The sequence below is a fragment of the Thalia democratica genome, chromosome 6 (assembly GCF_965202585.1).
Source record: "Thalia democratica chromosome 6, ktThaDemo2.hap1.1, whole genome shotgun sequence".
In the NCBI taxonomy this organism is placed as follows: domain Eukaryota; kingdom Metazoa; phylum Chordata; class Thaliacea; order Salpida; family Salpidae; genus Thalia; species Thalia democratica.
The window spans coordinates 18,239,098-18,250,788 of record NC_139170.1 but is presented as its reverse complement, the minus strand read 5'-3'; the positions used below and the strand labels follow the sequence as shown (position 1 = coordinate 18,250,788).

General features: G+C 25.0%; 1 protein-coding gene across 1 annotated transcript; it reads left to right on the top strand.

Annotated features, from left to right (window-relative positions):
- Window positions 1-1,881: 1,881 nt before the first annotated feature.
- Window positions 1,882-8,949, top strand: LOC145838515 (uncharacterized). The gene is made up of 5 exons (XM_082946125.1): window positions 1,882-1,929; window positions 2,975-3,097; window positions 5,736-5,885; window positions 7,692-7,893; window positions 8,613-8,949. The coding sequence occupies exons 1-5, from the start codon at window positions 1,918-1,920 to the stop codon at window positions 8,696-8,698; spliced, it is 573 nt and encodes a 190-aa protein (XP_082802251.1). The 5' UTR covers window positions 1,882-1,917; the 3' UTR covers window positions 8,699-8,949.
- Window positions 8,950-11,691: the final 2,742 nt, after the last annotated feature.

Below are 11,691 nucleotides of genomic sequence, written 5' to 3'. Positions count from 1 at the left end.
TAACTTTAATTTTTGAAAATTAATGTTTACAAGTTCGTATTAAATTACAAAAGCATGTAGTATACTGTACGATTCGACTCGATCACCGAAAGGTTTTTCGTACACCAAGACCTTGATATACTTTTATAACAGGCCACAATTTAAAGAGTAAAATCTCTTTAATCGAAAATATTGTGGGTCTAATAAATACCAAAAAAAAATTTTCTTCTTTTACATAAATCTAAATATTTTTTGTGATATGGCTAAAATTATTTTTAAATTATACTAATTTATAGAAAGTTTTAAAATTCTCTTTTAATAACTTTTTATCATTTTCTATTAATGAGACCTACAACCGCTTTTTTTTTCTTTTTTTTTTAAATAGTTGTTTTTTTTTTTATGGTCGCTTAAACATTTTCTTAAGAACTTGAACTATCCGAATTGTCCAAATTCATGTAACATATCTTGGTATATTTTGTCTACTGTTTACATGATATTACAAGAGTTTGTCATTTGTATTCAACATTTAAAATTTTAGTAATGAATCACAATTCAATCCACTTAAATAATTGAATTCCCTAATTAAAAAAAGTTTCCGTTGATTTTTTTCTTATTTCATGGGTACCACATGCTTAAGTAATTCAGTCTAAACACGCCCCTGGTTTAATACTTATTATTCGTGTTTTGGTTAACAACTAGTTTAAAATACTATTCGAACGTTCTTTGTTATATTAACCAAAAAATAATGTAACTACTTTTTATTAGAACAAACTAAATCATCAAACAAAATGTTATGCACCTAAATCAAAGATTGAAAAACTACAGTACCTTAAGCAGAAGTATCTGGTACATGACTTATTTTCAGCCTGTATAACGTGTACAAAAGAACCATAATTTTTTTAATTGATTTTACTAATACCGTGGTGTTTCAATTAGGAGCAAACAAAGGTTATAATTTAATAAATGTTGTCCAAAAACAAGCATCATTTTTGCAAAACTATGTTTTATTAAAAGACTAAAATAATTAATAAACAGTAAAATAAAAACGTTCTTACACATTTTATGTTTCTTTTAATTAAGTTTTTCTTCAAACATTATTGCAGAACATAATTTGTTAAGTTAAATGCAAAAAAGTATTAAAAAATAAAGAAATGTTTTTGTTTTAGCTTCTGAACATTAAAATTACTAAATCGTTATTATTATTTTCAGTTTAACCGACTTGTTTGTACACAAAAAACACATTTATTTTTAACACCGACTTATTCGAAACTTTAAATAATTTCAAACAACGTTATGTAATAAATAAGTGATATTTTCAAAATGAAAAGATAGCCATTATAAGTTTCTGTAGTATTTACAATTTATAATTTTTGTATTTTATAAAATATTGCAAATATTATGAAAAAATTATATTACTTTGTTACAAAACGTCAATAAGCTTACGACTTTTTAATACTAAAAATCACAAATTTTAATATTTTATGGTAAAGTATTTAAATTTAAGTTTTCAAAACTCGGGCCTAAACTTAATTTAGAAATAAAATATTTTTTTATAATATTTCTAAACTAAACAGTAAGTTACAAAAAAGACTGAGACTTTATAATTAACTATCATATGCGTGTACTAATGGTTAATTTTAGTTATTTTATTGTTGTTTATTAGAAATTGTTTTTTTGTGTAAACAGTTTTAAAAAATAAGTTTATCTAAATGTATTTTTCATCAGTATAATGCATAAACTTTATCGATAAAAAATTCTTGGAAACAAGTAGTCATTGCATTATTTATATAAAAACTATACATAAATTTATTCTAGTTTCACATTGGACTTGTATTATTAATAATTTAAAACTTCTAACTTTTTTTCAAGATATTTTTTATAAGTTATTCACGTTTTTAAGTCGCTAAGTTAGCACATATAAAGTTTCATTCATGTAAAATGGAATATTTGGTCAGTTTTTATTTGTCTACAAAAGCTGTTATCAGTAAATATTTTTTTTTTTTAAACATATCTGTAAAAAGTACAATCTTAGTTTTGATAAGCTTTCTATTGTTTTTTTTTCTGTTACGATAAACATATTTTAGTCTTTATATGAATACTACATTAAAGACAGCGAATCGTAGTTTAAAATTTTAAACAACAGATACATCAGCTATTTTATTTGCAGTGTATTCTTTTTAAATACTTTTAGAACTTTGAAAATATTCAGTTAGTAAAGTTTTATTATTCAATTGAAATTTAAATAAAGTCAGTTATTATAAAAACTTTGTAGGAACTTAATTTATTGAATTTTACGAGGTATCCATGTAATTATTTTATAGTAATATAACTATTCAAAAATATAAATTTAAGCGTTTTTTAACAAAGATCCGACCGAAACAAGTTCACTGGAATATATAATAATAACAAACTGAACAGTATTCTTTATTACACTAACACATGTTTCTCTGTGTTAACGGGTTAAAACACAGAAACATGTGTTAGTGTAATAAAGAAAGAATACTGTTTAATTTAATACTGTTATAGTAATATATAAATTAACATTACTACGTTCAATATATGTTAACAGATAGAGAAAGTTAATAATTAAAATTTTAGATTGAAATTTATATATATTTTATATACTGTACGACTGTGGTGTACGACTCGATAACCGAAAGGTTTCTTTGCACACCAGGTCCTTAGACCAAACTTTTTGAGCGCTTTTTTATCGTTCAATAAACAATAATACAAATATACTTTAAAAGATGTTTAGAATCTTTGCTAGTTAGGATTGATAAAAAGAAAACTAATTAAGAATTTTATTACACTGTTATGGTACTAGTAATTAGCCACCAGGTTTTAATCTCATTCAGTTATAAACAAACTTTGAAAGTTAAATAAAGTATTTTTGTAATTCTTGTTACTTTATTTAATAAAAGTTGTTTTGTACGGGTCTTTTATAAGAAAACTTCGTTACTAAATAATTAAAAAAAAATAACTGAATAACTATTAGGACTCAAGCAGATCGGCTAGAAAGTTCGAACCTTCTCGAACAGCAAGGTTCAAGAGAGCGAACCCGAGAGGGAGCTCAATAATGCTCGGGTACGACCATCTTAACTACGAGACGACAACAGGGGTAGTTTTTTTATTATTCTACAGCAGCGTTGCGAAAACTTGTTAACAATCGAAAAAGTAATGGGTCTCAGTAAAATGGATTTTAATAAAAAGAAATGATTTGTTTTAAGATTGAAAATGAGTTTGCAAAACACTATTCTACAGTATGAATACTTTTTTAAAATTTAGTTCCCAGTTTAAACAGTGTCATAAAAATATTTAATGGCTGTTATTAAATCAATTATTAGACAGTTAATTACAATTACGAAGTATGCGTAAATAGCCTATTTGTTTTATATAATGATAGGTTATAGCTGGTATAAGCTTAAATGATTTTTTTATTTATTTCTAGCTTGTATAAACGATACTTAGCAAAATATTCTACAACTGTAGTAATTTTTACTGAGTGTTTTTAACCATCTTATCAAAAAGGTGTAAAATTTAAAACTAAAAACTAAAATAAAACAATGTTTATAACAGACATTTCGGATAAATTTTGCTTTTTATAAATATCAAAGTTTAGTAATTTAAATGTTTAATTCTTGGCAACAAAAACCTAAAAAAACTTCATAAGTTACCCACAATAAATATTTTTAGCTTGTTTAACTGTATAATTATAGAGTGTATTAAAGTTTTACAACTACTTATACGACTCGATAACCGAAAGGTTTTTTCGTACACTATGTCCTAACACCACTTATTTTTAGCGCTTTTTTGTCGTTTCAAGTACCAATAGTATTTACTTTTAAGATAAGATTTGTTTTAAAAGGGTAGATGTCTAAATTTCACGAAGGAAAAAAATTGCACGAGTGCACAAAATTGCACGAAGATACTTTTGCACGAGGGGATATTTTTTTTTTTTTTTTTTTTCTTTTACTGTTACCCCTAACCCTTACCCTCGGTCGGAAAATTATTTTTTTTAGTTATTTTTTTTACTTCACTGTTACCCCTAACCCTTACCCTCGGTCGGTAGTTTTTTAATTTTTTAAAGTTGATTTTTATTTTATTTTTTTTATTTTATTTTTAGTTTTTATTAGTTATTTTTACTATCACTGTTACCTCTAACCTGTTAGTACTTACCCTCGGTCAGTAACTTTTCTTTTTTTTCTGTTTTTTTTTCTTTCTGTATTTTTTTACTCTCATGCAAAATTGTAACTCGTGCAAAACTGACCCTTGGTGCAAAATCGTCTTCGTGAAATTTTTTTCCCTCGTGAAAATTTGGCTTTGTGCAATTTTAGCTCCGTGCAATTTTGTCTTCGTGCAATTTAGACCCGTTCCCGTTTTAAAGATATTTTTAGAATTTAAATGACAACCATGTTATAAAATAATCACTTTTTTATTAAAAGATTCATGAAGAACAAATAAAGATTTCAAAAAGGTCTTTTATTATCATCTAAGACCTAGTGTGCACCAGTGAACACCGTGCCGACCACTGATCTTAGTAGTATTTAAAACACTTTTTCAAAAGTTTTATATTAATCAAAATGTTTTAAAAACAAATTTTACCTATTGAAAATACGGTGCTACTTGCCATAAAGGTATTTAAAGTGAAGAAATATAAATTAAACAACGCTTCGTATTGATTCTAAAACTTGAAGTAGCTTATATTCGAGTTTATATACTCAGCTGGTTATGCTTAAAATACTTTAAACACAACACTTTTTTCTTGAAATGTTATTTAAAACAAATTCTAACACTAGGTATTAACAAAAATAGTTTTCCAAAAAATAAATATTTGTGGTTAAAATAAATAACTGCATATTCACTTCTGATAGAAGGAAGTTTAAGATGTCTAATTCCATAGCTAGCAAAATGTATTAGTAGTTAGTTAAAAATGAAAAACACAGGTATTTGTTTTAAATTTCAGACTTGCTTAGCTTATTTGTATCTCTAAGTTTGACGTATTACAGTTATAACTGTAGAGTTTTGTTATACAATTTATTATCTTTTAAAGTCTTTCCGGAATGTTTCATAAATGACTATCTTTTTAAAACAATTGTTATGCTTTAATAAAGTCATAGAAAAGCAAAGACAGAAACTAAATAAAAAATAACCAAAAGGGGCACTAAAACTTGTTAAAAACACTAACTTGTGTTTTAGAAAGTATCGAAGTGTATCAATCGTTGTATAATCATAGTTTTTTTATTTACTTTTTACCTTGTGTTTTACAAGACTACAACACCTCAATACAACTATGTTTTACAAAAGGTTTGATCATACCAATTCAATCATCAGACCACAAGCCTTCGGTAGACTGAGAACGGTGTTGTTCTTATTAAAACTCATCAGTTAGCTACAACCGTCAACCTGAAATCAAACTCAGTCTCCCGATGGCTTGTGATCTGATGATCGAAGTGGTATGATCAACTCAGCCTACCAAAAACTCTATAGTAACTTGAGCTTGTCTAACGGCATACGAAAGTTTATGCTTTGGCTCTGTAGACTTTCACTGATGTTTTTGTTGATAGCTTTTTTTTATTAAATACTTTTATAGATTATTCCTTTTTTTAAAACAAATTTTTATACACATCAATGCATATTGCTTAGTTTTTATTAACTAAATTAAAAAAAAAAGATTTTTTAAAGTTTATTTCTAATATTTTTTAAAACAATTTGTTTTATTTCAATAAAAATATTATTCGAGTTTATTTCAACACCAGGTAATCCAACGGCAAGTTGCCAATGGAAGCGTCAATCAGGGTTCTGTTGTCAGGGGCGAGAGAAAAGTTTCAACGAGAAGAAAACGCGGAATGCTTGATTCTTCGCTTAACTTCGGATGTGCTAAAAACGATTGGAGGAGTGAGGCTAAAGTGTGTTGTTTTGACTTATTAAAACCCTTAAAGCTTTTATGCCAAAAATATCGGGCTAGACAAGTTCTTGACAGCATAAAGCTTCTTCAATAATTAATAAATTAAGAAGAATAGTTTTAAACTATATTTAAATAAGTTTTCTATAAAAAACAACTTAAAAACTTTTATTTTTATACAAAGTACTAAATACTACACCGAGGCATTTTTTCGTATAACTATAGTTTATCAAATTTTTGAAATAAAAAAAATTCCGAAAATTTCAATTAATAAAAATAGATTTGTAAGGTATTGTAGAGCTACATAAAGTACAACATAAACATTTTACAATTTGTTTATCTTTTTAAATAGTAAATTTCTTGTTAAATCAAAGCTTTTCTTTCTGAATTACACGTTTTCTTCCCAAATATTTAGAACAAAGTTCTAATAACAAATATTTTTGGCCTGTGGCGGGTCTTATCTAAAAATCAACTAACGCAGAAGAAAAAACTTTGAGATTTTTATAGTAAAAGTTTTCAAACATACTTTAGTTTGCTAGGTCAAAAACTGTACAGCCTGTGTTATGTTTGTTTTATTACATACTTACGTACTCTTTTATAAACATTTTTTTATTTAACGCGATTTCATATCATTATATGGCTCATGAACCTATCTGACCCGTGTTTTACATAAAAGATGCCGATCTCTGCTTTAAAATTTTTAAGAGTGTTAAAAACTCTTGTTGTTACAAGCTAATCAATAAGTATTAAAAAATAATTAGTAAAAAAGTATACTTATTTATAACTATAACCTAAAAGGGTTCGTAAATATGTTGAAAATTTTGTAAAGTTGATTTTAGTTTCTGACGTACTTTGCACAATAAGTTTTCTTCAGAGAATAAAACACTATAGCCAATAAGATTCGTTTTGCATTAAAAACCATCATAGTTTTCATGTTTAAAAGAAAAAAAATCTTTAAGAAAATAAAACAGTTAACTTTAAAAATAATTTCATTAAAATAAGTAATTCTTTAAAATGTTGATAACAAAAAACTCTAGTAACATTATTGTACATGTTATGATACTTTTTATCTCTTGATAAAAGATTAAAAAACGTGTCTAACTTAAATAAGTTTTTGCCAAATTAAACAACAAATCTTGGGTTAAAACATGAACTTCACACAAACATGAAACAAGAAAAGATATCGTTTAAAAAAACACTTGATAACAAGTTAAATAAAGGTCATATTTGAACTATCACGAACTTTTATAAAACTTTATTTCAGTTTGTTTCATCTCTAGCATTATTAACAAAGAATAAATCTGATTGCTTAAAACTAGTAAACAGTTTTATTAATAACTTTTTATGTCAAACTACACAATTAGTTTTTGTATAGCAAATTATCTTAGTACAAGTTAATAAGCTAAAACGCCAAACAAAGTTATAAAAAATAAAGGTTAGACTTTGATTATTCTTATGAAGTAGATTAGAAACAACACAGTTCTTTAAGAGTAAATTTTATGAGCAGTGCAGTGTTGATGAAAATTAAAAACTTTGTTAATTTTTGTTCAAAACTCTAGTGCTAACAAAACATATGTTAAATAAAACATCTGAATATCTTACTTTTACTTAATTTTTTTGATATATTTTAATTAAACAGATATCAGTTAATGTAGAGATCTAGCTTAAAAATAATTTTATATTAAGAAAACTTTAAACCAAAGCTAAAAATTAAGCAAATGTAAATAAGATTTACTCAATTTCCTTTTGACTAAATAACTAATACATATAAAGCAATTTGCAAAACTAAGTTTTATTTGACCCTAAACAGCAACAGTACCACAAATTTGACCTTAGTAACTGGGGCCCAAGAACTAAAAGGCAGCAGGATTCATACTCTTGGACATTAGCTGACCGTAAGCAGTTGGCCTCCTTGCGAGATGCAAAAGTTCTGCCTCCAATGGTCGAGTACACTCCACAGTACTCTAAACTTCCTCCTATAACTTCAAATAGTGAGGAGTCTGATATATCTGGTTTGTCTTTACTGTTATATGCTTTTTTCAATCCAATTTGAAATGTGGAACATTACCAATACCATATTCCAGTAGTTTATAAACTTTAAGGTATCCTAATGATTTGAAAACTTTTATTTTATAACACTTTTGTTTAGTTAAAGACCTGCAACTACTTGATTTAAACTAACTTTTTTTTTTCTGTATCTTGTTGCTAGTTACAACAGCTAAGATAATAAAAATTGATTTGGGTTATAATCATAGAAAATAAAAACTGCACGTGTTAACAATCTCTAAGTAAAAAAAATGCATTTTTAAAGTGTTGCAGTATCTGATAACTCTTAATTTGAATCCCTAATTTATAAAACTTTGAATCTTTTAATTAATTAAAAGGTATTAAACTTAATTTCTGTTTAACTTTTCACAATATTAAGTTTTTTGTTTCGTTTAAATTAAAGTAATTTTTATCTAATAGTTTTTTGAGTTTCCAATTTAACAGTCTAATAGATTAATTGCTTTAAACATTGTTTTACATACAAAAAAGTTTGTTTACTGGAACTTATATCATAACTTTTGTTGAAAATAATGTTCATTACATTTAAAAACTACAGTAAAAGTATTACCAAAACTGTTTACCATACTTTTTTTATTTTCTGTAAGCCTAAATTACTTTTACAATATTTAATGCAACTTATTTGAACAAAATAATAAAATATTTTACGAAACAAAAATGTTTTTAGGAATGATTAATGTCAAAAAACCAAAACCTAGAAACTCAAGTAAAAGAACTGCAGTTTCTCAAAATAATGATCAAGTTCTTTACTAACCTGGTGTAGATGTGAGCATGAAGTACAAAAACAACTAAACATTTGTAATACTTTTCAATTTTAACATAATTTATTACGTTCAATATTTCGTGGGATTTTTTTATTTTAAAAGATTCAAATTGCTGTGTATAACTTTCAGCTTGTATCAAAAATTAATTTACTGTTTTAAAACCGATAAGAACATTTTTTCAATTTCTAAGGACGATACTTGCATGTGAAAGAATTGGGTTTTATTTTTAAACTGTTTTTGTACAACTACTCACAGTATCAACAGACAAGTGTTGTGAACAAAATAAAAAATGCATAAAGTTTTAACAAAAATAATAAAAAGAATAAATGAAAAAAAACTTTTTATGTTTTTTTTTGCTTTTGATTGTAAAAAAATTATAAAATAACACAGTTTAGTACTTTAGACTTTGTAATGTTTTGTAATAGAAATACTTAACGTCAAAGATAATTAAAAAAATAGAACTGAAATTATTTTTTTTAATAACAGTTAACATAACTTTTTTTGTTTAATTTACAGTAAAAAGAGATGTTCAAAAACAAGAAATTTAAAACATTTTTTTTATTTTTTACTTAAACTCTAAGCTGTAATTAATATAAAATTTATATCTTTATATTATTAAAACAAAATTTGCAATTAACCTCACATAAAAGTGTTTTTCATTTTAAGTCAACTAGTTTTGCTGTCGAAAAAACTTAATGTCAAGAAATATAGAAAAAACTTAACTTACAGGCTTAAATGATTTCAATAAAGAAGTATACGTGTTAGTTATTAAAGTTTCTTTTTTATTTGCTGTAACCATTGTTGAAAGCCATTATCAACAAAGTTTGAGGTATTTTTAAACTGAGAAAGTTTGTATATTTTAAGTTAAAGAACTTAACTACCTTAAAGTATTTGACGTATTTTTAGTAAAATATTCTGTTAAGACTAAATATACTTATTGTACTAAAAAACTATTTAGCAAGGTTGAGTTTTGCATATGTTCAAAATCAGATATCTGATATCTTTAACTTTCATATTTTGTTTAAGAAACTCAATATTCAAATAAGAAAATATTAAGAGCTGATTAAATTTTAAAAATCTTGAAAAATTAGATTTATTCGAATTCAGAAAAAATAGTATACTGTTTATTGAACGACAAAAAATAAGCACTTAAAAAATTTGGTCCAAGGACCTTGTGTAGGAAAACACTTTTTGGTTGTCGATCATACACCTGGATACAGTTTAATTTCATGTCCAAGACGTTAAAATAAGTGTTTTGATAAAACTAAACTTTTAAAATTAATAAACTCTTGAAAGTTTCTTTAACTTAAAATATACAAACTTTCTCAGTTTGAAAATACCTCAAACTTTGTTGATGATGGCTGTAATAAATACTGGTTAGGTTTTAGAAAGATGTCTAGTACAATAATATAATGAAACTAAGATACCTTACTTATTAAAAAAAAAACTCAAGTGGCAAACAAATAAGTATTCATTACTTTAAAACAAAATAGCGATCAACCCGTTATAGTTTGTTAAGCATTAAGCTTGCAAAGTATAAAAGCTGAAAATAAAATGAATTAACGTTTTATCCTAAAGTTAAACCAAAATACTCTGTATAAGTTTCAAAAAACAAAAGTCTTATCTTGATTGTCTGCCAAAGCTCATTTTCCCAAACTAATTTATTGTTGAGGTTATTAAAATACTTTAGACACGATAGTTTTAGAAAAAAGAAATTACACTAAAAGTACAGGAGGTTATTTTAAGGTTAAATAAGAGTATAAAAGTTTTGAGATTTACCGTGGTAGTATAAAAAGTTCAAAAAATTAAATGGATTGTATGTTTTAAAAGTAAACTAAATATGCTCAAATTTTTCTGTTATTCATTCTTTATTATTTTTTACATAAATTTTAGTTGTTTAACTATAATTATTTAGAATTTAACTATAGTAACCACTTGTTGTTTCATTGTATCACAACATAGTTTTCTTCAATCTCAAAATAAAACTCGAATTTTAAATTACTTTAATGTATAATCCATATTCTTTTATTGTGTTAGTTTATATTAACAGTTGTAAACTAATTTTACAATAAAGTTTAAAAATTTTAAAATTGTATAACGTAAACTTTAAAATATGTAATAGATTTTTTAATAAATTAATTAAAATAAATATTAATCTAAACACTAAAAAATAATAAATGGTACTTTTCTTTCATATTTACTGAAAGCAAACAAAAAATAATAATTTGTAGTTAAACTTTTGTAAAACCTAGACCATCAGTACTTTTATACCTTTTTTTGAAAGATCATATGTTTTCTTATAAAACTTTTGGTCAAGTAGCTGCTGTAATATTTGTTAGTTTTACTTCGATTATCATAAAACATTCAAGCAGAAAAACTTTATTAAAATAAACTTTTAGTCTTAGTTTTTTTCTTTTTAACTATCTAACGGAGTACGAATAAATAAAATTGAGGTAAATGTTATTTTATCTTATTATGGCAATAAAATTTGCCTATTGAAGTTTATTTATAATAACATACATAGACACTTATATAGACATTATTTATAACAAGTTTGAGTTCCTTTATTCTTCGGGTTTACATCATAGAGTACGTTGTTATTTATATTATTAAACTACTAGTAGAATATTTTATAAAAAAAATAAAGTTTTAGGTTAAAGACCTTAAAATTTATAAAATTAGTAACACGTTCGTAGGAAGTTTCTTCAATGCTCATTCTCACAATAAGAAAATATTTTACAGATATTTGAATGCAGTGTAATTTTTGGGAGATACGTGGTTCTATAATACTATTAATAACAACAAATGGTAGCCTACCTACCTACCTATTTTAGAAAACAACATTCAACTTTCTAAAAAATATTTTAGTTAAAATTTTGCAAGTTTTTTTTTCAGATCAAAAAAGTTTACATCCAGTAGTTTAGATAATATTTTTTTAAATACCAAATCTTTATTTTTTAATATTATTTTTACCTAAATTAA

Excerpts from the sequence above, each read along its gene's own strand:
- LOC145838515 (XM_082946125.1), top strand. Across the intron at positions 3,098-5,735 it reads ACTACGAGACGACAACAGGG|GTAATCCAACGGCAAGTTGC; the intron begins GTAGTTTTTTTA and ends TTTCAACACCAG. Across the intron at positions 7,894-8,612 it reads TGAGGAGTCTGATATATCTG|GAATGATTAATGTCAAAAAA; the intron begins GTTTGTCTTTAC and ends AAATGTTTTTAG.